We start from the raw sequence: 27,688 nt of genomic DNA on the forward strand, positions 1-27,688 counted from the left end.
TAAAATAATCGCCCTTGAATGCAAGACCCTGGGAAGAGCCCGGGCTTGCTGGTAACTGGACACGGCCCTCATGGTCCCTGCTCATTAGCCATCCGGCCTGGAGGCGGGAGCTGGCGGCCCTATGCCCAGGAATGCTTCTTTGGCTGGTTCTGATTGTGTTTGGAGTTTGGCCTTGGGTGAGGCCCGAGTGAGGGGTCTGTGTGGCTACGGTGTGGCACATGACATGCGGGCAGCGTGCATGCGAGGGTGCAGGCATGCGAGACAACATGGCAGCAGACAAAAATAATGAACCCTGGACGAAGCTTGAGAAGAGATACAAAGAGTACAGAAACCCGGTTCTCATACTAACCCCCGGGTTACAAACTAGGTTGTGCTGTAGATTTGTAGAAAATCATGTTTTGAAAGAATGGCACTGTTGGGCAGCTGTGGCTCCCAAGACCAGCCTGACCCTTCTGTCCACAGTGAGTGCCCAGAGGTGCAGGGCAGCGCTGGTTCCAGCTCACCTGGGACTAACCAAGTCTCCCCCCAGGTCTCTGCCCTCCTCCCCCAGCACCGCTGGTGCTCGCTGGAGGGGACATGGCCAGAGAGGTGCTGCGGCTCAAAGGGTTGGCAAGGCCCCACTGCTCTGAATGACGTGGCTGGTCTATGCCTCCTCCTCCCCTGCAGACACCATTAGCCGCATGGCCACTGGGAGATGGTCGGTCAGGCCAGACAGCTGGGTGATAAAACTGAATTCTTCCACCTCCTGTTGGAAAGAAGCAGTCCTATTAGATCCAGAGGGCATCCTACACAGGAGGGGCCTGGAGGGCAGGGGTGGGGCTTCTGTGCAGAGGTGGGGGCTGGGTCTAGCCAGGATCTTCCTGGAGGCAGAGGAATGGGAGCATCCCATGGGCCCCAAGGACTCTGAGACTGACAGATCTCGTTTTCAGAGAAGAGCTCAGTGCTGCTGAGGGGTACAGGGCACAGGATCCCCTATCTGTAGGCATTGCTTGGCCCACTCGACTCACAGCCTTCCAGTCCGGGCACAGCCCCTCCTCTGCGTACAGCATGTAGTCGATGCGTCTGCCGTTGCCCTTCAGCAGGTCCTTGCGTCCCTTCTGGCCTGCCCCGGGGCTCTTGCTGGTGGGGAAAGCCAGGTACTCCCTGCGGCCTTCCTCGGTCTCCAAGACCCTGCTCGACAGACAGGAAGGACAGGAAGCAAGGTGAGCCCTTGCCCCATTCTCCAGACCCCAGATCCTGAGTGTGGAACCATGTTCTAGTCCCTAAGTGGGAGAGATGCAGGTCAGACCAAACCCTGTGTTTAAGATCTATTTTCCCCGGGGGACCCAAAAAAAGGGGACTAAGGTGGAGGGAAACCCAGTCTGACCCTGTGAGTTCCTGACTGAGCCATGCCACTCCAGAGTCTGTCCATGTCCACCTTGGGCTTGGCTGTCGCTGAAGTTTGGACATAGTACTGCCCAGAGCCTGTGGTACCGAGTTGGGAACAGAAGTGCTCACCCCCTCTGCACACAGGGCTTTGCTTAGAGCCAGTGGCAGGGGGTGGGGGTGGGGTGGGAAAGGGTCTTTGCAGTGAACCTCAGGGACCCTTCTCTCCTATAGGTCCTCAGAACCACCCACCCCCACCCTCCGTGACCGTTGTTTCAAGTCAGCAGGGGTGGGGGAGCCAGGAGAGCACCCAGGCCCTATCCTGGGCCTGGACTCTTGTGTTGGTTTCTCTCTGAGCAGCTGTGCCACCAAACCCCTGAGCTTTCCTCTGACACAAGGATGATTGATTGCTGTGGGCCCCAGGACATTTGGGGGACCAGGAATGCCAAGAAAGGAACAATTTTGGGGGCACCTGTCTGGCTCAGTAGGAAAAGCATGTGACTCTTGAAGTCATAAGCTTGAGCCCCACGTTGGGTGTAGAAATTACGTTAAAAAAAAATGTGGGATGTGGTTGCCATAACATTTCTTACAGGAAGAAAACTGATGTGGGTACTTAAATGTGGGTGAGGGTTCTCTACAGGATGTGCAAGGGACTCAGGTTGGGTGTTAACACTCTGAATCCAGGCCTTTTGACTTCCTGTCTGCCGTTCCCTTCCTGCCAGGTTTCCTTTGGAGCCTGAGCACTGGTTGGGGACAGCCTTCACGGGAGACTTGCAGAGGCCAATGGACATTGAACAAATGGAAGGGGTGCCTGGACAGGCACAGCCAGCAAATGTGGGTTTCTACAAGGCCTTTATCAGCCCTGAGATAAATACACTAATGACATGCAGAGCATCACTACATCTCAGAAATATAATCCATTACCGTCCTTGGCCTTTGGTAATTAATTCCAGCATCAATGATCTAAGAGTTACTGATAGTCATTTTTTAATCATCATCTCATAAAAAGATAATTTTCTCGGCATAGGATGATGTTTCAAATTTAGTCTATAATCTAATTAATTGGCTTAAATTAGCTGTGAGGAGCCACTGCCATGGCTTTGTGCAGTCTCGGGCTGTGAGTTACAAATTGGTTCTGCTGCTGGCCTCTCATATCGGCCCTGTATGGAATTCTCATCAGGTTCAAGTATGAAGCTTGGCTGCAGTGGAACTGTTTCTGCTTTGAAAATGTCTACTTAGTGTTAGCTCCGCTTGCGTTTTTATTTGCCTGATTGGTGGCTACTAGCTGCCGGGCTCCCTGCAATGGACGCCACTCCATGGCTCTTCTGCAGGGGTCTCAGCAGCCCTTGGCCTCACCCTGAGAGATTCTGTCCCTCTCCCTGTGCCCAGAAGGGCCTCGAAGCAGGCTATGGCTCAGGGCTGGCCAAGCTCTTGTAAAATGAGCCCGGACTCTGGTGCTGATGTAGGAAGTGCCACCTCTAGAGCCTCCTCCTGGTTGAAGGCTTCTCCTCAGTCAGGCCAGTCCCTGGGGCATGAAGGTGGCCTGGTCTCCGCCCAACCCCAGCTTTAGTCTTTGAGGCTTTCACAGGCTTCCTTCCCATGGAACTGCGTTCTCTAGTCTGCCCTGCACAGCCCATCTCTCCACACCAGAGTCAGTGCTCAGTGTTCATCCCAGCCCTGGGATCCATCCACCCCTGCACAACTGCAGTGACATGGGTGCTGGCTGCTTACTTCTGCAGGTTGTCAGGGGTGCACACGTCCTCATCGTAGAGGTTGTCTGTGTCCAGCATGGTACCTAGGAACAAGGAGGCAAGAGTGGTCACTGTGAACAGGGCCCAGCCAGCCTCTAGGAGGGCTGCCTCTGGGGGGGCAGGAGGCATGGGTGAGGGCTTCTACCCCTGCCCCTTGCAGAGTGGTCTTGGGGATAGGTCCTGAAATGTCTCTGGGAAGCCTGTGGGGAGCCCAGCCTTTGTTCAGTGTCAGGTCTCAGCAGGGTGGGCTCAGGCCTTGCAGTGCCCCTCCGCCATTCCCCCTCAGGGCCCCCAACCCTGTGCCCAGCCCCAGCTCACCGATGGCCCAGGACTTCTCCTCTCCAGGCCCCAGGCGGCAGGGGTCCTTGTAGTGTGTAAACAGGGAGTGCTGCTGCTCCAGCTTGTCATCTGTGCGTGAAGGGAGAAAGGGAATGCTGTGGGGCTCAGGGTGTCTGTCCTGGAGGGCTGCCTGCCTTAGGTTCTAGTCAGTAACTCAGGTAACTGCCTCTGGGTGGGGTCTCCTTTGTCACTGGTTTTCTGTGTCCTTGAGAATGCCCCCCCCACCCCCAGCGGGGGTGGGAGTGAGCTATCCTTCTGAGGACACTGGTCATGGTCCCACTTGGCCTCCAGGGGACAGTGATCTTGAGGTCTTCCCAGATCTGGTGGCAAAACCTGTGGGGGCTGGCTCATGCTGTCCTGGAAGGGACCCCTGCCCTTCACAGACTTGGGTGACCAGGTTGAATCAAGAGTGACCATATAGGACTTAGGAGAGAGAGGTGATCTGCCCTGAATTCCAGTTTGTCTTGCCAACTCATGGAGCCAGAGGGCCATTCTGAGACCCCTTGGGAGGAAGGACAGGCACCAGTGGGGCCTGACTGGGTGAGACCCTCTCTGACAGCCTCTTCCTGTGTGTACCACATCCCCACCCTGACTCAGGAGGATCCCAGGAGCACCTAGCATTTGGAGCTGGTATCAGGAATGTGTCTTTGAGGGGACCACAGGGCTACCATCGAGGGGCTGTATGTTCCACGGTAGGCACTGGTCTCCCCACCCACCCTAGAGTTGCCACCAAGTGAGGGCACCACCCTGTGCTCCAGGTAGGACCTTTAGGTCTCCAGCCTTCACTGAGGGCTAAGCCTCAGCTCACAGACCCCATGTCACTCACTCATCTGTAGTTGGGCTGGGGCTGGTGTGGAAGGAGCCCAGGAGCCAGTGGCGGGCGGGTTGGGGGGGGGGGGGGTGGCGGTTCCTCACATCAGCTTCTTGGGCAAAGGGAAGCTCAGAGCTGCATAAACTCCCAGGAGTAAACTGAGATCAGCGTGATCACCAGATCAGTTATTTAAGTCAATTATTTAAAAGTTTACCCATGATGAATTTTTAGTCTTTTAGCCGAAGGGGTAAAGATATAGTTGCCAGGGTTCAAATCCCAGTTCAACCACTTCCTGGCTGTGTGACCTGGGACTAATTACTCAGCCTATCTGGGTCTCAGCTTCCTCTTTCACACCCTGTAAATTAATACTGTGCTCACTCTTTGGGTCATTATGAGATTTAAATGAAACAGCCGGCCCACAAACAGCTGTTAGAATTGTGCCTGGTGCAAAGCAGGAGACGAGTAACGACTTGGTGGGTAGTGTTAGCTAGCTTGCCCACAGTCTGAGTTTCAGAAGCCCCAAGCTTCTCCATCAGAAGTTCATTTTTAGGGCATCTCTTTGTCTCCAGCAAGGAGGCCTCTCAGCTTTCTAGGCAGAGCGTGGGCTCTTCTCATTTTAGGATTTCTAGGGGTCACAGAAATCAGAGTCTTGCTAATATCCCACCCACATGCTCACAAGCAGCAGGAAGTTCTTCAAGCTGTGGAGCCCAATCCTTTCCAGTGTGACTGGAGCCCATGCCTTCCCCAGTAGCCCACCCAACTGGGGAGGACCACCACCTCACCAGAGGAGCAGTTGTCAAAGTTAAAATCTCCACAGACGACATCAAACGCCACCAGCTCCTCGGGGTTGGCTGTGCTGGACGAGGAGGTAGATTTTCGGAAATCAGCCAGCCAGTCCTGAAGCAGGTCCAGCTGCTCACAACGGATGGCACTGTCCTCTGTGGGGCAGAGCCATAGACACCAGATGGCAGAGCTGCAGTTAAGACCCCAGCCACGCCCCGGCACCAATCCCAGCCCATGGCGGGCAGATTGCCCCCCCCCCACCCCCCCGCCCTGGAAAGCAGGGGCCACCAGACCCTACCTGGCAGGGCATGCAGGTGTGTGCAGGAGATGTACCCGACGATTCTTTGGTCCTGAGGTGTGCTTCCCACCTGCACCTGTTGGGGAGGAGGCGAGGTGTTGATGACGAAGCCTACGAGTCATGACTGCTCTAAGTATGAGCCCATCTCTGTCAGCTCCTGCTAGACCTGGGCCCAGATAGGAACAGCACATGTCATGCTTATAGGAACTTCTCGTCCAGGGTAGGAGGCAGATGTTTAAAGAAATACCAGCCTGTGGCATGATGAGTGCCACTAGCAATTCATGCAAGGCTTTACAGGAAGGAAAATGCAGAAATCACTGCTGATTCCCTCCCTGAACCCCCACCATCTCCTGGTGACCAGAGTGTCCACATGGATGACCCTCATGTGCCAGCCCCTCATTTCCTTGTCCACTCCTGTCTGTTGGCTCTTTCCCCTGATCCCACTGCCCTGGAGCCCATCCCTCCAAAATCCAAGCTGGTCTCCCCTCTGGGATGCAGCCTAGCAGGCAGAGCCTCCCACCCATCCCTTCAATGTGAGTGGACCCTGCCCTCCACTCTCCCCAGTCTCTCTCTGCCCCTGTGACTTCATGAGAAGCCACTTTATCTGCTTTTTGGCAGTGGTTTCTGTTGGTCCCCTGATCTGGCATGACAAGTATGGGCTATGTCTCTATGACACCTGTGACATGGGTTTGCCCCAGGTGTCCCATAGCCTCTATCCAGAGCCCAGCCCTCCTTCTTCCACAGGGGCCTCTCCAGGCCTTCATGCTGCACTCTCCCCAGACCTAGTCCTTCCCTCCTGCTCACCTCCTTCACTGGAGATAGAGTCCCCAGGGGGTGAAGTGGGGCCAGGGGCTCCTCCGTGACTCCCTGCCCAAGTGCAGATGTCCCTGGTGGGCTTTCTCTACAGGCTGGCATAATGACATCACAGACAACCCGAAACAGCCCCCAGTGGTGACACTGATACAAGCCTGAACCCTTGTCAGGGCTGTGGCTGTGGAGGTAAGGAAGGGGTGGCTGCCCAGCCAGCTGCTCTCCCAGGCCCTCTGTCCATGGCAAGTGGCAGGAGGCTGCAATAGGAGATTACCCCTTCCCCCTCCAGGCAAGCTCCCTTGGGTCATCTGTGGGTGCCTTTCCCCAGAGGCCTCTGGTTGGTTCCTCCTCTTTCTTTCTGGACTCTCCTCCCACCTAGGCCTCAGCAGTATTTCCCAAACTTCTTTAATCCATTCCAGAATTGGTTTTGTATGAAGAAGAGATCCTGGACCCTGGGAACTCTCCAGGGAAGGTGACCATAGAGGCCTATTCTTGGCTACGAGGCAAACATCTGCCTGAACATGACCTTGCCCATCCTCCAGCTAAGAGAGGCTTGGACTCACGGCTGCAACCACCGCCACATCACAGGCCCTCCACTCAGAGATCCTGGGCAGGCTTCCATCTTTCTTTTCGCTGCCAAAGTCAGGTTGGCATTATTCTCCTCCATATGGGTTTTCACATCATTAAGCATCCTTAGCTTCCTACAGCTCTTCATCTCCTTTCCCAGCCTGGATGGATGCACATCTCTCCTTTCCCAGCTCTTGTGGGGGGGATGAACATCTGGTTACTTGATAATGGGCTGTACAGCCTGAATTTGGGGCTGTTTATAAACTCCTATGTCCACCATTCACTTCTTGCCCACATTCCAGACCCAAACCTCAGCCTTTAGTACCACCACCCTGGAATGTCTTGGGAAATCACATACCACTGATGCACTGTGTTGCAAAAACACAACACAGTTTTAAAACCACAGTGCCTCCAAAGGCCACACGATGGCGCGCTTGCCCCCTGTGTTCCCCAGGCAGTGACTGTTCCCCCTCAATAATAATAATAATAATAATAATAATAATAATAATAATAATACTATGCTGTGAGCACTAGTGTTTAGTGCTTCCTGGACACTGCCCCCCTAGGGCTTCACAACAATTACGAAGGTTAAAGTAAAATTATACCAGAATTGGCTTGGGGGTCATGAGGCTCAGATGGGGGAGGCAAGTTCTTGTCAGATGTTTGCTGCCCTGCGCCCAGCTCTTCACCCTACTCTCTGCTGCTTTCTCAACTCCTGGTGACTTGGCAGGCTTTTCACCCATTTGATGGTCTTAGTGTGCCAACCCATTACTCACTCTGCACTTGGTGTCACTTGCCTGTGCTGAAACGTGGGGCAGGGACCGGGGAAGCCCTCCCCTGAGGAGACTGGCCCCCGAGGGAGGGAAGACACAGCAGCGAGGCTATGGCTGCCCCTCCCTCAGCCTCTTCCAGCCCCTCCCGCTCTCCATCAGCCCGTGAGCTGCCAATAGCCACTTTACTACGTGCTTGGATTGATTGATTCCAGTGTGAGTCCTCAGGAGTTGCAGAGGCTTGTGTTTCTCTTGCAAAAACAAATAATCACACCAAGAGATTGTGTCTGTTAGTCCTGGTGGGCAAAGACTGTCAATAGAGAAGGTGCCCAGAATCAGGCTCTCCCGCAAGGGGGGCAACAGCGATTCTAGTCCCTTTTCAGGGTGTGACAGCAGCAGGAAAGCACACTTTCCTCAGGCATAGCCGTGCCACAGAGTAAATGGGGGGGGGGGGGAAGGGGATACAGATAGAGGGAGCACTGGCTTCCACCTGCAGCCAAGGCCACAGCCATGGCTGCTATCTTTCTAGCCCCTGGCCCCTTGGGGGATGGCCTGTCTCCTGAAACCTCCAGGCTGGAGAAACAGGTCTGCTCTCATCAACAGACAGCTGGGTCTGCCACATAGGGAGCTCAGTCGGCCGGCTTTCATTTCTGTCTCACTAGAGAGACAGTAAGACAGCTGGGGACAAAGGCTGAGGGGCCTATGGCGGGAAATACGGCTTGTGCGGGCTGCGCTGAGGAAAGTGCCACACAGGTGGTGTGACCAACCCAGGGTGGGACCAGGACAAGAGGAGCCATTCGTGGAGGACCCTGGGGGTGTGGGGTGCTGGAGCAGAGGCCAGGGCAGGTGGAAGGGCCCCGCTATGAGATGGGCTTCTCCCCGAGGCAGCAGGAAGTAGGCACCAGGAGTCAGAACTGGGACAGGAGGAGGATGGGATTGGAAGGGAAAGGAAAAGCAGAGGAATGGTGGCCTGGGCCTTGGAGGTGCAGCTGAGGATGTGGGATGGACCCCGATGTATTTAGAAAGTGAAACTAGAAGTCTGGATGGACTCCTAATGGAAATTAGGAAATGGAAGTGAAATTAAGAGCCTGGATGGGCTCAGGTCATAGGGAAGAGTAAAGGTGGGGATGGTGGAACCTGGCCGATGGAGATGGGCATATGATAAGTGAAAGAGACTGTGTCTAGGGGGCAGCCGGACACAGAGTTGGGGGCTCTGGGGAGAGATCTGGGCTGGGACAAGCCTGAGAGCCCTCAGCAAATATGGAAATGGAGTCTGTGGACTGACTTCCCAGGGGTAGGTGCGTGGGGCTGGCCATAGTGTCCACTTGGAAATGAAGAGGTCTAGCCAAGTGGGGTCACCCTGCTGTGGGGGCTGCCAACCCTCACTCAGGCTGAGAGCTGGGAGGAAGGCAGCAGGCCCTGCCAGGTGCTGCCAGATCTGTGAGGTGAGAGAGAAGTTGCAAACTGGGTTTTATTGGAATAATCTTGATTTTTCAGTGCTGGCCAACACAGGAAACTTTTTAATGGTGTGGACCAAGTCAAACATATCTGCAGACCAGTTTTAGGCTAAGGAGCAGAGGGAGCACTTAAAGGCTGGGCAGGTGACCAAGAGTCTGGAAGGAACGGCCAGAGAGGTAAGAGGAAAGCCCGTAGCAGACGGACTGTCCTAAGGAGACTGTTGTGACCCTGGTGGGCGTGTTGGTCAGGGTGCAATACCAAGGAGGGAGATGAGGGTGTGTGGGCTGGGGGGCAGCACCAAGGGGGTCCCTAGCCTCTGAACCATCTGTGGTAGGGGGTGGGAGGGAGAGGGTATGCTCTCCTCCTGAGAGCTTGACAACATTTCCCCTCCTTCCCCAAAAAGTCACTCCGGCTGCTGAGACAAAAATATATCCAAGGAACAGAACACTGATGAACCACATGCCAAAATGGGGTGGTAAAAGGAGTTCATTCAATTTTCTCTGTGAATGGAGAGTCAAGGACCCCCATGTCTGGGCCTGAAGAGCCACACAAGAACCACTGGAGTGGGGCCTGGGTCCTGTGCTGTATCAACTGGCCTAATGTTCCTTCTGAAAAGTCTGGAAACACCAACAGTGTCTTTTGCATAGGGAACAAAAAGTCAGCACTCAGAGTGTGTCAGGCTCAGTAGAAGATAAGGGGTAATGACCAAATTACCATGGTCTAAAAACTCCTCCAATTGCATCCAAATTAGCAGAAATAATTATGATTCACTTTAATTAGTGACTATGGAAGCGAAGCCTTGGGCTGGTGGGCAGGGTGCCTGGCATGGCAGCTGTGTGACAGCCAGGAGGGAGGGTGCACCGGGCCAGTGAGGCTGCAGGCCTAAGCGAGCAGGCATTTGCCCCTTAATGGAAAGGGGCCCCTGCCTCCCCCTTCTTCCCTTTATCACTGCCATCGCTGCCAGCCACCTTCACCACCAACCCACAAGACCCCTCAGGCCTCAAGCTCACTCCCCACCCTATGACTGGGCACTAGGTCGCCCCCACTTTACAGATGGGGAGAGGGCTCAGAGATCTGAGGAGCTTGCCCAAGAGGACCCAGTCAGGTCTGTCTGTGCCTGGACCTTTGGCCCTTGTCCCTGCATCCTTATTCTCCTTGTCCCTGAGCTGGGCGCCCACCCGTTCGGCTCCACGAAAGGCCTCGCCTACCCCCAGCCCCCAGGAGGAACCCCCGGCTGCAGCCCACCTCCTCCGGTGGCTCTGTGACGGGCTGATGTGTGGCCACTCTGCAGAGCCACAGCCTCCTACCTTGAGAAACAGCGCTCCTTTTGAGGCCAGGCCATCGGAGCCGCGCCCGTTGGGGTAACAGTGATAGGCCACGTCCATGATGGGGTAGCGGCTGGCAAAGAAGAGGCCGCTGTTGAGACACTTGAAGCTGCAGCAGCCTTGGCAGCCGTAGACCCCGACGTCGTACAGAATGTACTCGAAGTAGCCGTGCAGCTGGGCTTTCAACTTGGCGGCTGCCCGCTTGTCAAACACCTCCTGCAGGCACAGGAAGTCCAGGTTGGCGGGGAAGAAAGCGGAGACCTCGTGGTCAAAGGCCTCGTCCGGGTGGCGCCTCTTGCGCGCTGCAGCCTTCTTCACCCCGGAGGCCTTGTAGGGGAGCTTGCTGTTGGTGGTGCCTGGCTCCCCGCTGCCGACGTCCCGCGCCTTCACCAGGGACTCCCTGGAGGCCGAGGGGCTGCCCAGGCTCCCCGAGTCCCCATCCCGCTGACTGTGGTTGGGCGTCTGGCCCCGCGAGCCCCCACTGGCCCCATTCCTGGCCTGGCCCCCAGAGGCAGAGTCATCAGCTTCAGGGGGCCGGCCCCCGTCCTCGCCTCCGATGCGCACAATGCAGGCGTCCTCAAGGCTACCGCCTTCGGCCGGGTCCCCGGAAGCCGGGCCGTTGGCAGCCTCGTCACTGGAGTGATGCCCGCTGTCACCCTTGTATTCCACAGAGGCCGTCCTCTTAATGCTCCCAGGGACAGCCCGGGCCACGCCATCACTGCCCTGCGGTGACACCAGGCTGCTAAAGCTGGCCGCGCTGATGGAGGTGTTGGTGGGCGAATCGATGTAGATTTTGATCTGAGGCCGGCTGGCCCCATTGCGGATTCTCTGCCCGATCTCTTTGGCTCGTGCTTGGGTGTTAAAAACATTGTTGAGCCTGGCCAGCGAGTCAGGGAGGAGGCAGAGGTTGGCAGTGGCGAAGCAGAAGCTTTTGCCAGGACCTGTACCCTTCCATTCACTGAGCAGGGCCGCCCCACCGGCCGGGCCCTTGTCCTCCAGCCGGGAGTAGATGTAGGGTCGGCGGGCAGACTGCAGTGGGGACCAGAGGAGGAACCCAACAAAGGCGAAGGGCAGCGAGGCGACCAGGAGGGCCAGGTAGACGGGCGCGAAGAGCACGGTGCAAAGCAGCTGGAGGTAGCACGGGTCATCTGCCCGCTGGCGCTTCTGGCAGGCAATGGGTATGAAGGAGGCCACGAGCCGGTCCAGCAGCCAGTAGCATGGGAAGATGAGGGCCCAGGACACGGCGTGCAGGGCGGACAGACAGCTATTGGGAAAGGGGGCCGTGTACAAAACCATCGCAGCTCACTGGGCGCCGCAGCCGGCCCTACTACATGGTGTCTGTGGCAGCGCGGGCACTTTCCTGGGAGGGGTGGGTGAGCGGGGGGCGGGGGTCCCTTGGAGGAGGGGTCACCTCCTGGTGAGATGCGTCTCTGAGTGGTCAGTGGCGAGTGTTGGCCAACTGGTCATGGTTCACCTCAGTGGGCCATGCTGGGCCACCAAGGCCTGCTGGAGAACCTGCAAGACAGAAAGGAAGGGCGCTTTTATTCACCCTTAGGGAAGCAGGTCGAAAGCAGGGGCCACTGTCTCCCTTCACCCTGTCCCCTTCCTCCAACATGAGCAGGAGCATTCTGTTTGCCTGTGTGTGTTTGGTTTTCTTGGAGCAAACAGCTTGGTGACATGACCACCTTTAGCTGACCATCTTGATCTTGTAACTGCTTGAAAACTGACCCAGGATTTTGGAGGGGCCCAGCTTAATAGGCACTTGGGAGGCAGGCTGGGGATCCCAGAGGATGGCTGGACCTGACACTAGCCTGGAGCAGCCAGAAGCCCATCAGGAGCCAGGGGTGTGCTTGGAATGAGTGAGAGGTGACCCTGATTCAGAGGAGCCTCAAACACATCTGCTTGTCACGGAGTGTCCTTCAGGTCCCAACAGAGAGGGAGCAAACTGCAGAGAAAGGGGCCAGAGAGTCCTGGGGCAGAGGGCAGTGTGGCTGGCAGAACCCTGAGAGGAGGGCCATCCCCACACCCAGGCTCTCACTTGGCCCCCGCCTACAGCATCAGACAGACCATTCTTGCGCTCCCACCCCTGGTGACCCCCAGCAGAAATCCCTTTCTGACCAGGACCCAGGCGCTGCCCCGGCCTAAACAACTTCTAGAATGATGGTCCCTGTGACTTTCGGAGAAGTGTCCTGGGGCTGCAAGGATCTGGCCCAAGCTTCTCCCCTAAGCCTGAGATGCAACCCCAGGGCCCAGCTGAGGCCCACAGCTGCAGAAATGAGTCCATCCCAGGTCCCTGTCCCAGCCAGTGCATGAACCTCAGAACAGGCCCTGGGGTCCTGCCTAGGAGAGACTGCCAGGTGCAATCATCATGCTGAATGTAGAATCAATAAAGACCAGAGTCTGGAGTGTTTGCCCAGCCTCCGGGGACCTGTTGGTGATCATTCTGTGGTGAAGCTGGTATAAGCAAATCCAGAGTCTTTATTACCAGCTCTGTCAGGGAGTTCATTTCCCGCTCACTGTCTCACTGACCCAGTCCAGCTTCTGCCCTGGCACCAGCGGGTCTGTGCCCATGTTCCATCCATCCTGGCCTCACAGCCTGTCTTCCTGCTGCCTCCCTGGTCACCTCAGCCAGTACCTGGTGTCACCTGGGTCCTGCCTTCCCTCAGTCCGCACATCCTCCCCAAGCTCTCCTGGAGCCCTTGTGCTGGTCCACGACTGCATCGCAGCTTCGCCCACTTTTTTGGCCTCCTATCCATTAGGCCACAGTGGCTGGGGTGACTCATTGTCTGATCCGACCATCCCTCAGATACCTCAAACCCTCTGAAAGTTGGAGCCTCGCTTGGCCCTTATTGGGCGTCTTGTCTTCTAGCCAGGCCTCCGTGTCTGCAGCCCCATCTCCCACTCAGTAGGATGTGGTTTCCTGCCCATGCCCTGCCCCTCACCTGACTCACCCCCTTTCTTCTAAGACTCAGCTCAGAAATCACCTCCTCAGAGAGGCCCTTTTGCCCCCTCTTGCCAGGTAGCTTAAGTACGTCCACTGGGGGCTCCTGTTCCCCTCATTCATGACCTGGTCTCTGCGTTTCTAGGTCATAAATGCTCATGGGACACGGCCACCTCCCCAGCAGACTGGGAGCTTCCTGAAAGAAGGGGCTGCCTTGAGGGCGTGGTGGGTCCTGGAGCTGCACCAGCAGGAGCTCAAGAAATGGGTGGGTGAGTGGAGGTCAATCTGCTCTGCCTCCAGGCCTGAGGTGCAGGGTGGACGGGGTGCCGAGTTTCTGCTGTGTACCTGTCACCCAAGTGCACTCCTGTAACCACATCTCCAGGGCTGAGTTAACGGGGACGAGGTGCTTGTCCCAGACCAGAGCTTAATGTCTAAAGACGAATCTAAGCTGATGTCTGTGTCTCGTTCTGGAGAATCTATTTCATGAGGATTTTACTTTCTTCAGAGGAAATCGTTTTGAAGCAAACGCCGGAAGGTTACAATTTGTAGAAGCAGGTGTGTCTACTCAGACCACAGCTGTTTGGCCAGGAGCCATGGGAAACAGCTCCTTTGCAGACAGCTCTGTGCTGCAACTTGGTTTAATCTGGGAAAGGCACGCCCTCCGCTTGTGGGCATTGGGATCATGGGGCTTTGTCTGGTGCTGAAGTAGCAAGGCCTCTCACTCAGATGTGGGCAATGAAGTTCACTGTCAAGGATGTTGGTGAGGCCAGAGGGCCAGCCACTGTGTCCCTTTCCCCTTCTTCATGGGGCAGGGAAGGGGAACCTGTTTCAGAGAGGATAGGAGGAGACCCTGATATCCTGCCCTGAAGCTCCAGAACAGACAGTGGCCTTCACCACTTCCTCCACACCCAGCCTGAGCCCTGGTCTCCAAGGGCCAGGCTCTGTATGTGGGGTGTCCTAACCCCGATGGCCTTTCCTTTGGGGTTTGCTGATTCAGAGGTCCTTAACTTACGCCAAGCTCCTGGGCTGAGACCCTGAAACCAATTTTATGACAGTGGCTGAAACTGGAGGATTTGTGGCAGGCTTGCTGACCCTCTGTGCACACGATCTTTAACCCCCAGGAGAGTTGTGTCATCTCTGTGGCCCAGAGCTTGTGGCTTAGTACTTAGATTGGTGGCTGTCCAGAGTTCTCCCATACCTGCTATCTGACAGACTCGCCTGTTGTTTCTTTAAAATCCCAAAAATTTCATTTGAATTTAACCCGAAGCTGGGGCAACAGCCCACTGGCTCCCTTTGAGCCTGTGGGCTTGGCTGCCTTCAGCACAGTGTGCAGCACACAGCAATGCACGGTGCGGCCATCTTCAGACTGGCTGCAGTGAAAGCTGTAGGGGAGGCCACAGAGCCGCCTGCACCAACTGGACCTAGAGGAGGTGGCAGGTCCTGTCCCTACAGGTGGGGAAGGTGGAATGGGGTCTCCCAAGTCTCCAGCAGCCACTGCATTTGGCACCAAGGTGGTGGGGGTAGGGGTCTAGGCCGGACTGCTGGGGACACTCAGATGTCACCCCCAAATGCATGGAGCAGGCCCACTCCCAAATCTCCTTAGCTCTTTCTTCCTCTTCTCTGTGGCCTGAGGTCACCAGCCCAGCCGACACCACCCTTACCTGAGCACTACCGCACCCTGTCACCATCCTCCGTCTCAGGCCACAATGTGCATAGTGGTCGAAGGAGCTTCCTAAACAATCTGACTAGATCCTCCCTTTGGCAGTCCCGTGGCCTTGGAGGAGAAAGTCCAATCTCCCAGTCTCTGTCTAGGGGCCCTCTGTGCTTCTGCCCCTCTTTCCTTATCCAGCCCCACCCTGGAAGGGTCCCTAGCACCTCAGAGGTAGATGCAGCCCCACTTCGTCAAAGGGTTCCTGAGAGAAATTCCCAAACCTTCTGCTCTCCCATGTGGCCCATCCCTAACACTGACCAGGCAGGGTAGGGACCTGCCATCAGCTGTGACCGCACTATCAGTGGGGACTGGCTCCCTCTCCAGCTGCCCTGTGTCCACCTCACTTCTGCTGTAGCCACAGGAACCCTTCTGGGCAAGTTCCTTCCCAGCCCTGCCTGCAGCAGCAGTGAGCGGCCAGGCCTGATCTTTCTGGTTCCCCCAGGTTGGTCCCAAGAATGTTGTTGGTCTCAATGCAGGCATCAGTGGGTTTGAGGTGGCTGGCAGCCCAAGGGCCACCACGGTGTTCCTCTAAGATGTGGCAGATCCGAGCATCCTAGCTCTTCATGGCCACTGGGTCCCCCATCTGGGGCCCCTCCCCTGCCTCCTGTCCCTCAGTGCCCTGGACATAAGGAGCCCCCAGGTGCTGCCCAGCCACCCGCTCCTGCATGCAGTCCCTACATCTATGCACGGAAGCTGCTGAAGCAGTTGACACAAAAGGAATTGCCACGGATGAAGCCAGTTTCTAGAGCTGTGTGGTTAATTATTTTGTCTCAGTGAAATGAAAGGAGGGCAAACAAACAACAACACATTAATTAGTTTGATCTACGCTTTCCCCATGAAAGAGGGGAGTAGAAGTTAAATGCCAGAGGCTGGGAACTTCTCAGAGAGCCCTAGAAGCTTTTGAGGGTGTGGGTGCTGAGGGGGATGCAGCAGGGCACCCAGCCTGTATCCCTGGGCCCTTTGTCTTGCCCACACCCCCTGGCGGGGCAGGACCTTGTGGGTGGCCCAGCCCAGGCTCAGTCTCCCAGTGAGGCATGCCTTCGTCACCTCCATGCCCCAGTTCTCTGCTTCCCTGTTCTAGAACTGGCATCTTGCCAAGCAAAGTCTACCATGGGCATCTCTGATCAGGGTGACAGGTTCCTCAAAGGCCACATGTGCTGAACTATAGCCACTCAACCCCACATGCTGGATTGCTCTTTCAGGTTCCTATTTAAAGCAACAATCACTCCTGGGTTTCTCCCTTTTATAAGCCCTGGTGAGTGGATTCCAGGATTGCTCAGGATGCCCCCTCCCCTGCCCCCATACCATGGTCTCCAGAGCTGGGCTTGAGTCCCAGATACCCTCAGTTCCTCATGGTCACTCCTGAGCTCTGGGGTCACTGTGGGGGGCTACCCAGTGCCCCAAGGGAGGGCTCTTGGGAGTCAACCTCTGTCCTACAAATGGAGACCTCAGACTTGCCCCCTCACTTCCAACTGCCCTGCTCAACACTCAGCTTGGGTTGGAGGGTCAGGCTCGCTGATCCTGTCTCGTTATCTATGGCATAGTGGTAGCAATATCTGCCTTCCAGGGCTAATCATGAGGATTAATCCTTCCCTACCTTCCCTCCTCTTCCTTGTAGGACCTCCCTGACCAGGTCAGGAGGGAGCTGCCTCCCCTGAAGCTGGCTCCTGTGTGTCCTGGCTGCTCAGCCTGACCTGTGGATTCAGTGGATTTTGAAGATGGTACAAGCTGGTTCCGTGCACTGTGCTGGGGGCAGCCTGAGCCGCACCCCCTGCCCCCGATCCTGATCCTCTAAGCTCCTGACTGACCTGTGATGCTTTCAGATCCTCAGAGACCCATCTGCACTGTTTAGGCTGCAGCTGCTGGCCTTCACAAACGTGTTCCTCTCCCTACAGTGAGGACTGGATGGGGCCTAATTGTGACAAGGAGACTGGGCTGCAGAACCAGGGCAGACGGAGGGAGCAGAGAGGTTTGCAGGCTGATCCAGCAAGGAGGGGAAGTTGCCTGGGGAGGTTTGGAGTCCAGATGGGAGAGAAAGAGGTGGTCACAGGCTGGCCACTCCTGGGCAGGCACAGGACATTGACAGAGAGAAGCTCTACATCAGGGTCCTGTGGGTTACTGGTATCTGTGGTGACCTGACCTGCAGATGCCTCAGCACAGGAAGGGAAGACTTGGACTGCTCAGAGGCCGAGCTAAGCCAAAGCTGCTCCCCCATACACCTCCCTGAGATGTCGGGGACCAGCTGATCTGCTATCCCTTGGGGAGGGCATCTGCAGGAATAGGGCCTGGCCAGGCCTGTCCTGTTTGGTGTTGAAGATTGGGGGGAGGTTCCCAGCAGCTGCCCCGGGGAAGCTGCAGTGGGCGGGACCTCTGCTACAGGCACCAGGTGGCACTGGCACCAGGGTAGCCACCCCACTTCCCACTTCCCTGGGAAATGGACCTGGCAGGCATGCTGGTACACAAGGCCTGCTGCACTGGGGCTCAGAGGGTCCCAGATGAAGGTTGACTTTGGACTTGAATTTTTCCTGCAGCAGGAAAGTAAGCAAGCCAGACCAGTCCTGCTGGCCAAGGCCAGCCCTGGCCCCTTCAAGGAAGCCTGAACTGTCTTGAGGGATCTCTGAGCTTTGGGGAACTTTGGGGGAAGTTGATGAGGGTTGGGAGTTGCCCCAGGCTGGGTGTAGGTTGGGACCTGTCCCTCCTTCATAGCCCTTTGCTCTGGTCTGTATGCCTGCTGAGCCCTGTCTTCCCAGCAGCTGGGCTGGGAATCCTGGGGCAGAGGGACCTCCTCCTATCCTCTCTGTGTCCACAGGCTCATGTCTAAACAGGCATTGGGCCAAGCCCCAGGTTTCTGCAGGAAAGACCGAGAGGATCCCTCCAATCCAATTACTCAAATGTGCCTGCATCCGCCGGTGGCGCCGAGATCGGGCCGGCCCATTTCTGCCTGGATGCCAGCCGCACAAGGGTTGGCATAGCAACATGAGCTCTGATCTGCTGAAACTTGGAGTCAATTCGTCATTGGGAGGACAGAAAGAAAGACTGAAGAGGATGCCTTTAAAAGTGATGCGGGTCAGACAAATCCAGGCTAATCCCTGAAATCCACAGAAATGGGGTCTGGCATTAACACGTGTGCCATAGCAGCGACTCCCAGTGACATGGTGTGTCAGGTAAATGCCCATTCACCCTTCTAGATCCAGAGTACCTGCCCCCTTCTTTCTGAAGCTCTCCCTGACTTCCCCATCCTGCCTATACCCTCTCTTCCCTACACACCCCCAGCTGGCCCGCTAACCAGGCACATGTCTGTTTGCACATCGGGCCCCCCCCGCCCCAGCAGCCTGAGAGCACCTGATGGAGTCTCTGGCACCAGCACAGACCCAAGTCCGAGCCTGCTCCACCTCTCTGAGGGTGGCAGACCTGCTTTTGTCTGTCCCCCTCCAATCCGAGGGGAGAGCAGTGAGCCACACTAAGTCAACCGGCACCACAGCCCCCTGATCGCAAGGTGAATGGTCATACGACCCACGCTCTCATGGGTGCTCTTACTGGACCTCTCAGGAAAGAGGCCTGCATTTTCTCTGAGGTGGAGGCACTAAGAGCCTGAAGCTTCTGGAGCCTTCCTTGAGAACAAATCTAATTCAAAGGTAAATAGACCTTAGGGCTGGAAGGGGAGTCCTGGTGACATTTTGAGCTCCAGTTTCCCTGGGCCTGAAGACAACACCACCCCAGACTTTCTAATGAGTGAGTTACCAAATTACCATTTCCTTTGCTCTAGTCAAAGTTGCGTTTCTGTCGCTTGCCATCAAAGAGATCCTATCTAATATATACCAGCGACCTGATCTTTCTAAAACTCAATTCTTAATCAGTTTGTCTCCTGGGTACACTTCTGTGGCACCTCATGGCCTGCCCACTGGGCAAAGGATGGGGGTGGGGGACTTTCTCCTGAGTTCTGGAAGGCCCTGCAGGAACTGGTGCCTGGGGTTTGTGCCGCTATGGTTTGAGCATCCCTCAGGAGACAGCAGTGCAGATGTTGCAAGCACAAAGTCGGGTGCCAGGCCACTGACTCTGAGCTGTGATTTCCATATCTGTTAGGCATCTATAATAACATAACTAGCTCAGGGTAGTTGGAAATGATGTATGAAGACTTAGCACAGTGCCTGCCACATCTCTAGTAATATTTTTGTTACTGCTACTACTGTTAATTTTCTTGCTGCAAAGGCCCTCAAGATACAGCCGGAGCCCTCACAGTTTCCTCCTTGTGTGGTTGGCTGCTTGACAACAGGGTGCCCTGCTATCCCAAACAAGGGGTGAGGATGGTGCAGGGGGCATGGGGGCCTCATTCTCCTGGCAGGACGGTCTGGTGGGGGCTGCCTGTGCAAGCCCAAGTCACAGGCTTCTGCAGAAACCTGTGCAGGTACAGGCCAAGGGGCCATAAAATTTTCAAAAAGACACTTTCCAAGGGAGCTATTAATGTATCACGTGGTTTCTGAGAATAGGAACAGGCTGCAAGCAGCTCCGTGGCACCCCTTCAGTCAGTCAGCCTTGGCATTTCCATGTCAGAGCTCAGAAAGCCCAGATGAAGCTGATTCCTGCATGACTGGAAAGCAAATCTCTAGCCACGTTGGATGTATATGTGCCAGAGGTGGCCAAATCCATCTAATATTTAAAATAGCAACACTTCTGGGTTCAAGACCTTGTGCTACAACAGTGCCATGGGGCAGCTGCCCTGAGACCATGTGCTTCATCACAGAATGGGGCTAAGTTTGAAGATCTGGCACCCCACCCTCTACTTTCTGCCTTTCTAGAATCATCTATTGGTGACCAGAAAGGGGGCCATTAAGGAGAAGGCTAGGTGGCGGTTGGCACCTAAGTCTATACCTGAGCCCAGGGCATGGGGAAGCTGGGGGTGAGTGCTTCCTCCATGATGAAAATCAGGTCTGAGATCAGTCTGTTCCAGGGTCTTCTCCACACGGGCATTGACAGGGCAGCTCCAAGGCAGGACTGGAGCAGGCCGTTGTGACTACCAGAGAGGAGGCTTCAACATCCTTAAGCAAGGCCCAAATCAGGAGGCACGTGCCAATAGCTGAGCATCTAGACTGGCATGGGGCTCCTACCTCAAGTGGCCTGAGCCTGCCTGTGTGCTGAGGTCTTTGCCCGAGCTGGTCCTCACAAACAGACATGAGCAGGGGGTCCTGGAACTGCCCAGCAGGTCACATCAGCTGCCTCAGGTGAGCTCTGGGGTGTCTCCTGCATGACTGGCTGAGTGCCAGCATGCTTCCCTCTGGCCAGCCCTACTTCCACCCTCAGGGGAGACCCTCCTGAGGGATGGAGACCAGGAGGAATCACACTTTTCTCAGGCTCTGCTAGTGAGGCTGCTGTCCCAGCGAAGTCCCTGCTTCCCTGACATGAGGGCTGATGTTAATGGTTCATGAGCTGAACAAGGCTTGGAACATCCTTTGCTTAAGAAGAAATGACAACATACTTTCTGTGGGAGTAGAACTTTAAATACAAGTCCACACAAATGGTAGGATTTATGCAGACCCAGTGTTCAGCTGCATTTCAAGTACAGTATTTCCTCCTGGAATGGATTGGCCGCCTGAGTGGTGTGTAGGCATTTCAAGGCATCAGAGAACACAGATGAAGACAACAAACCTTCCTAAAGCAGAACAGACTTGCTAAAATTCTTCTGAAGGGAATCATTTCACATTCAACCTAAAGTTTTCTGTGCAAAGAACATTTAACAAACTGAGTCCTAAAGGAGAATTTATGCAGAGATCAAAAAGCAAATCAGTGTGAATGAGTAAATAAAATCAGGCATGAGTGTCTCGCCAAGGCTCCCTGCAGCCCTGGGCAACTGGGTTTTCTGGACAGAGGCTGGGTCTCGTGTACCACGGAGCACTCAGGCACTCATCCTGGGCCCTCGCAGAGGCCTGGAGTCCGAGGCCTCTGCCATACTCAGGTCCTTCCTCACACACGTTACCACTGGAGCACCTCGCTCTGAGAGAATGGGCAAGAACTCCCTCCTCCTGAGAGAGGAAACCCCACTCAGGCTAAACCAAAGACTGCCTGACTTAGACGGCCTCTGACCTGCCTGTGGGGTTTCAGCACCCACTCCAGAATGTATAAGTGAGAAGGGATTGGGGGCTGCTGGAGTCAGCTTCCCCCATGAATGAGATGTTGAGCTTCTTTTGCGTAAGACTGTGAATTAGTCATTTGTCCCCAGCAAAGCCAGGGGAGAAGAGATGGTGGGGATCTATAGCCCCCAAGTTCCCTCTAACTGCTGCCACCAAACTTGCCTTCCAAGGGTCTTCTGAGGCTCTGGGTTCCAACTAACGCCTACCCCTCTGGTCGTGGTAGCATTTCTACACAGTTCTTGGCTACTGAATCCTGCACTTGTGAAAAGGGAAACAGGAACCCTTGGGTCTGGCCAAAGAGGCTTCGTATCCTCAGATTGCTGGTATAGACATGCTAGTGTAGACAGTGACATGTCTCCATTCAGGAATGACTACTTATAAGCACGCTTTATCTTTGTGAAGAGTTGGGCAGATGTTTCCCTTTTTGTCTCTACCGCCGCTTCCAAGTCTAGGCTAGGACTCCTGCCTTACTTCCTCTAGCCCCTGGCGAGGCCAGAGCCTGCTTTCCGGGCATTGAGGCAGGGATGCGCTTCCTGGTGTCCTTGTGGACCAGGCTGGGTGGAATAATGTGACCAGCTCCATCTGACAGATGAGCTGTGAGTGAAAATGATATGGGTCACTGCGGGGCCAGAGTCCTTAACAGCAGGCGTGAGACCTTCCAGAGTTCTCTCCCTTTGCCACATCTACCTGCAGCATTCAAGATGGTGGCTGCTCCATCAGCCTGGGTCCCAAGGTGAGGACACACGGAGCAGGGCCCCAGCTAACCCACGTGTAGTAGGAATGAAAAGAAAACTTAAGATTATAAACCGCAGCATAGCCCATCCCAGCCTGACCAATAGAGGAAGGCTTCTGGCTTTGTTTCATCAATCCATTTACCAAAAACAAGGCCTTACTGATCAACAGCCCTCAGTTTCCCAGGTATATAACTAGATCCACCCTCCAGACCTAAATCTCTTCAAGAAAGATCTTCATTTTAAATGGCAATAATGATGTTCCTCTGCCCTAAATCCAGACCAGGTAGGGAGCTCACTCCTTCCCATTCTCTCAGGGTATGTTCTGAACAGTCCATTCCCACTCAGGACCATGAGGCATCAGGGAAGCTGAGCCATAATCTTTTAATTTTTAGTGGAAACCATTTCTGCTCAGAGAAGAGGCCACTGCTAGTGATACAAGTAGCAAAGTAAATCCATGGGCATGGGGAAGTAAATCCCCTGAAAACTTCTACCAGGGATCAGTGTACAGGTTGGTTCCAGGGGCCAAGCAAGGCCCACAGGGGACAGGCAGGAGGGAATGTCAAGAGTCCACTGAGGTGGTGCAGATGGAGATGGATACAGCAACCTATGCTTAATGGTTGGGGGTCAGACACTGCTGGGTTGTGCTGGCTGAGCGGTGCATGCCGGGGCTGGCGCGGGGGGGGGGGGGGGGGGAGGCCTGGGAGCTTGTGGGGGGGCTCGAAATCCAGCTCTGATGAGTCAGATGCAGCACTGTGACTACTTGGGATTTCACAGCAAGGTCCTGGGAATTTCCGGGGGTGGAGCCTTTGCTTTCTAGGTGTGTATATTTTAGTGTGGGGGTGTCCTTCTCAAGGGCATTGAGACAGGAAGGTGGTAGGTGGTGGGTGTAGCAAGCAGTAGCAAGGGAGGGAGATGAAGTGGAGAGTCGGAGAGAGCTGCGAGTAGGCATGTGGGAGGCAGAGCCACTCAGATAGTCCAGGCTGCAGGGCCAAGCCCTGACCACAATGACCCACCAAGTCCCAGGAGGCCGGGGAGGAGACGCCGGGAGGAGCAGTTGTGGAAAATGGGCCTGGAGGGAGGATCCAGCGCATTCACTGACAGTTTATCCTGAGTTGGGCTTGTTTAACTTAAATGTTTAGAATGTCCCAGTGGCTTCCCACTGACACCACACAGATCAGGCTAGCCTGGAGCCAGTCTTCTGCTCAGAGCAGGGAGGGCCGAGCGACGCTCTGGATGGCTGAGTGTCTGGGCAGCCCCCTAGTTTGAAGCTCCCTGCACCACCCTCACAGCCAGACAGAAGGTAGACAGGGTGTCTCACCGTGCTTTCTGGTAAAGTTCTGGAGAGAAAATTGCCAGAACAGAGGTCAGCACCAATGAGAAAACGCTCTATGCAATTTCAACCTGATTTTACTTTTAAAAATAGGCCCAGTGGGAGGTGCAAGCCACTTGATCCTCATCTGTCCTTCTGCTCTCTGCCCTCGGTCCTGGAACCACCATCCTTCTCGTTCCTTTCCTGTCTCTGGGTCTGCTTCTTCTCAGAGCCTGTTGTTGTCTCCTCCTCCTCTGCCTACCCTGAGGAGCTAGACCTTCCTCTGACTCTTCTCCTCTCTTGGTTGATCCTTCAGGGTCATCTGTTCCCAGGTGTCTCTCCTGATAGATCACCTCTTCCTCCACTGCCCCACCACCAGCTCTGTCTCCTGAATCATCCCTGAGGCTCTGGACCTCCTCCATACCATGCCTCTTCCCACCGGACCACAGTTCTACCTCCCTGACCCCTCATATCCATTCCCAGGGGTGTGTCGGGGTCAGGCCCCACCCCCTCCCACCTGTCTCCTTGCAGCTGGCCTCCCTTCTTCTGGTCCACATGGCAGCTACTGAGGTCTTTTAAAACTACACAGTAGACCACATTACTTCCCTGCTAAACTCTTCAGTGGCTCCTGCTGACCCCAGGAAGATGCCCAAACACCTGGCAGGGAAGGGCAGGCCAGACTCAGCATCCTGATCACTCTGCATCGCCTCCTATTTCTGAAGTCCCAGGGGCTGTGCGCAGTTCCCCTCCATAGCCTTCTAGGTCTCCATGCCTCTGCTGGGGTTGTTCCCTGGTAGCCACCATCTGTGTGCAGGGATGAGGCCTCAGCAGGGGGCTTGGGGTCAGAAAGTCACAATGATGTTCTGTTTACCAAGTCCCAGCCAGTCCTTGGCTCTATGGCCAGAGGACCTTTGACCTGGATGAAACAGGTCATTTCTCTCTAGACACCTGGCAGTTTCTGTCCATCTACTTATTGCACACATTTGCAGTCTTGCACACCAGAAGGGTGACCAGCCCCTCACATCTTCAGATTTTCCAAGCTAGAAACAGAATTTGATCTTGAGCAATGTTGGCAAATGCCATTCCTCAAAGCAAAAGGTGGAAGTGGTGGTCCTATGGATTGTCTCTGTAGACCAGGGACCCTGCTCTTGTGACTGACACCAGCAGCCTGGGAGCTGCTCAGCCCCACCCCTCCTCTACTCCCAGTCCCAGAGAATGCAGGTTTTGCTTTCTAACTCTGAGGACTTTGTCCCCCCTTGCAAGCACTCAATATTTTAGTCCGTCACCTGACTATAGCTGTGTTGGGCACATAGTAGGCAAGTGTCAGCTCCCCACCCCCTGCCCAAATTACTTTCCACCAGTTGTTTGACAGTGCTTGTTTCATAGCATCCTTACCAGCTCTGGGTTTTAAGCAATTAAAACATTTTTCAATAGTTTAGTGGGTAATGATATCTGGTTACATTTCCCAAGATATTTAACTTGTATTCCTTCATTTTTGCGAAGTGTTACCTCAATTATTTCCCTAGGTATCGAAGGAATTTGTATTTTCTCCATAGATTTGGGTGTGTGAGACACGCCCCTCCACTGGCATTCTACTCCACAAGAGGGAGTTCTGGACAGGATCAGACCGCCAGCCCCCTGATGGCTTACTGCGCAGCTGTGTTTTCAAACTTTTAAACCAAGCAGCAAAACCTTTTCTTAAACAATCTCACCCAGCACCTCTTTATATAAAACACTAATCAGCCTACGAGGGGAGGCCTGGAGAGGCAACTCCCACCCTCTCCAGAAACCCCTATCTTACCTGAGGAGGAGCCACTGGGACCCTCTTGATCTTCGTCTGAAGAGGGGGCGCCACTGCAGTCAGGACCTGAAACGAGATGAGCGGTTCACAGAGGTGTCCGGAACTCAACCGACAGCCATCCAGCAGCCCAGAACAGGTGAGCCAGGTACAAAGACCAAGGGGCCCCACCTGCGCCAGAGGCTGCGCCACACCCTCCACGTCGCCAAGGGGAGGGTGTGGACCGGGTCCTTGCAGACGAAGTACAGCTAGAGGGGGTGGGGGCTGAGGTTTCTGCGACAAATGTGCACAGGCCTGGGGGTCGGAGGGTTGACAAGTGGGGAGGACTCTGCCTGACGGGCGGGAGGGATGAAACCTCCTCGTGGACAGCTGGACCTGGGCCAGGCCGCTGAGGGTGTGCAGGGTCGGGACGGGAGAGAGGCGAATTCAGAGCTCCAGCCTCGGGGCCTGGGTTTGATCTGATAGGCGAAGCTAGAACAATTGGAGTTTTCCCCCAGGAGCTCGTTGTAATCTCCGCCTCACAAAGATATGTGGGGGTGGAGAGAACTGAACCCAGGCAGCAGAAGATGGAGAGTGGCCACCGGGACCCGGGTCGGGTGGAGGAGAAAGCCGCGTGGAGAGAAAGAGAGGGCTTTCACAGCAGATAAGGGTGAAGATAGGCTGGCTTAGGGGACACTCAGCAGAGACACTTCGTGACCTCAACAGGGTCTACTTAGAAGATGATTGGGAGAGCACTCGTGTGAGGGGAGGCCTTGGACAAGATGCCACCGGCTCCCTGTATCTCCTGCTGGCTTGGCCTGAGCATAAGCAGCTCCAGACACAAGCGCCCCAATGGGGGTTGGTAGGCTGGGTCTCGCTATCTGGTCCCGCCCTGCCCTTCTAACCTCGCCCCTGGCCTCGGGTATTGACCCCACCCTCGACACTCTGGCCCCGCCCCCTCTTCCTAGGCCTCCACGCCCCTCTTGGACCGCGCCTCCTGGTTTGAGGCGCTATTCTGACTCTTTAGTCCCGCCTTCCAGTCCCAAGTCTGGTCCTCGACTTTCCAGACCCATCCTTGGCTCCGGGCCTGGCCTCCTGGACCCGGCCCAGGAAGTTCAACCCCCACCCCGCCAGGCTCCTGGACCCGGCCCAGGAAGTTCAACCCCCACCCCGCCAGGCTCCGTGTGCGGCGCCCCTTGGCCCTCCACCTAATCCAGCCAGTTTGGCTGCCGGGACCAAAGCCCTCTCTACCACTGTGACATGTCGAGGCAACCGTTACTCCCCAGCGCTCCTCTGGACCAGCTTCCATCCTTTATACACACTTAGTTTGCAAATCGCCCAAACTGTATTTCAGAAGAATCTGAAATTTAAGTCCCAGTCCCCCTGCCCACAAGCCAAAGATGTTGCAGAAGGGCTGGAAGGAGTGTTTCTTCACTTGGCAGGCAACTGGCTTCCCTCCTGCCTAGGAATCCACATCGAGAAGCTTCCGGGTGACCTGGGTTCTAGTCCTGGGTCTGCCATCCGTCTGAGTCTCAGATGCCTCCTTCTTGGTAACACTGGGGGTGGGGGGGTGTCACTCGAGGGTCCTGGGCAGCTATGACCAGGACAAATGAGCATGAGATGTTGACAGATTAGGGTGGGAAGAAGGAAGCCGTAGACCCTGGGACATGTGTTCCCCTAGGGGCCCTTTTTCCCATGTGGACACTCTAGCTTGTTTCTTCTGAGTTAACCACCTGGCAGGCATCCCTCCCCACCCGTAGCCTGGGGAGTCCAGCCTGCTGGGAGGTCAGAGGGTGGCCTCCAGGCAGGTCTTGTTTTCTGTCCCTGGGACCTCTGCCTCTTCACCCTCTGTAGGCTGATGACCTGCATGCACCTCTGTTCACCCTCTTCCTGGGCTGACCTGACCCTAGGCCACAGGCTGACAAGCATCTAGAAGTGGACATGGAGGAGGCAGGCCTCTCCTGGGCCAGCGCAACCAATGCAACTCTCAGCAACCTCCACGCTCGGATGGGGAGGAGCTCACTCCTCAGCTCCCAAGGAGAAGCTTCTCAAGGAGGCCCTGTGTCCCCAGACATTCTCCAAATTGTCCCCCTCCAGCTACACAACCTCTCTTCCCCACCAGACTCTTGTAAAAAATTCTCTGCATGGTTTTTCAAAATAGAATTAACTTACAGGAACTGACTATCTAGGGAGGGGTTTCCAAGGGGAAATGAAATTACAGGACCTTTTTTTTTCTCAAAAGAAAAGAAAAACATGTCAGATCATTGATATTCTCAGCCAGACCTTGTTTTGAAATATGCTCTCCTCTGTCCTTTCACAAACTACAGGCTTTCACCCTCTTTGAAAATAAGATCACATCAAGTCAAGGATTCAAAATGGGAAAAATTCAATCAGAGCCTCCCTCAGGCCAGCTACACATCTCAATACACTCGTAGGCCAGCAGAATCGGCTCCCGCTACAACCCAGCTCAGCATCATCGTTCAAAACGCACCGGTAGGAAATGGTGAAACAGAAGGACCTTTCATCCCCGAGTGAGCGAGGCCTGCAGGGCTGCTCTTCTAGCTCCGGAAGCTGGTGGTGCCTGGGCCGAGTGGAGTCGGGGCCTCTTGTTTAAATAGGCAGCAGGAGTTGGGCAGGGCGAGCCTGGGGGGCGGGCATGGAAAGTGGGCTGTTTACCCAGCACAGCGAGGCAGTGTCTGGGGATCCAGCAGTGGTCCTCAGCACGCGCCTGCCTGCTTGTCCACCAGGAGCCTCTAGCCCACAGGCCTCTAGACCGCAGACCAGCACCTGGGGTGACCTCTGATGGACGTGCAG

At 55.3% G+C, this 27,688-nt stretch overlaps 1 protein-coding gene and 1 long non-coding RNA gene across 5 annotated transcripts; one reads left to right on the forward strand and one right to left on the reverse strand.

The window, feature by feature from the left end:
• Positions 1 to 376: 376 nt before the first annotated feature.
• SMPD3 (sphingomyelin phosphodiesterase 3) lies at positions 377 to 13,323 on the reverse strand. 3 transcript variants are annotated; one of them, XM_042920837.1, is made up of 8 exons: positions 13,229 to 13,323; positions 10,260 to 11,792; positions 5,348 to 5,423; positions 5,049 to 5,204; positions 3,435 to 3,524; positions 3,097 to 3,160; positions 1,008 to 1,170; positions 377 to 745 (listed from the first exon to the last, which is right to left on the reverse strand). In XM_042920837.1, exons 2-8 carry the CDS (start codon positions 11,571 to 11,573, stop codon positions 644 to 646), a joined length of 1,965 nt encoding a protein of 654 aa, XP_042776771.1. In that variant the 5' UTR covers positions 11,574 to 11,792; positions 13,229 to 13,323; the 3' UTR covers positions 377 to 643. The 3 variants fall into 3 exon arrangements, with proteins under 3 accessions (XP_042776771.1, XP_042776773.1, XP_042776772.1); XM_042920839.1 differs by having other exon boundaries at positions 13,220 to 13,319; XM_042920838.1 differs by having other exon boundaries at positions 12,913 to 13,303.
• On the forward strand, positions 1,125 to 19,009 carry LOC122209143. Of its 2 annotated transcripts, none has more exons than XR_006197466.1 (4): positions 1,125 to 1,202; positions 8,992 to 9,128; positions 13,364 to 13,483; positions 16,548 to 19,009. It is a non-coding gene; the product is annotated as an uncharacterized LOC122209143 (long non-coding RNA). The 2 variants fall into 2 exon arrangements; XR_006197465.1 differs by lacking the exon at positions 1,125 to 1,202 and adding an exon at positions 5,600 to 6,803.
• The last annotated feature ends 8,679 nt before the right edge of the window (positions 19,010 to 27,688 follow it).

This window comes from Panthera leo, chromosome E2 (genome assembly GCF_018350215.1).
Source record: "Panthera leo isolate Ple1 chromosome E2, P.leo_Ple1_pat1.1, whole genome shotgun sequence".
NCBI classification, from domain to species: Eukaryota; Metazoa; Chordata; class Mammalia; order Carnivora; family Felidae; genus Panthera; species Panthera leo.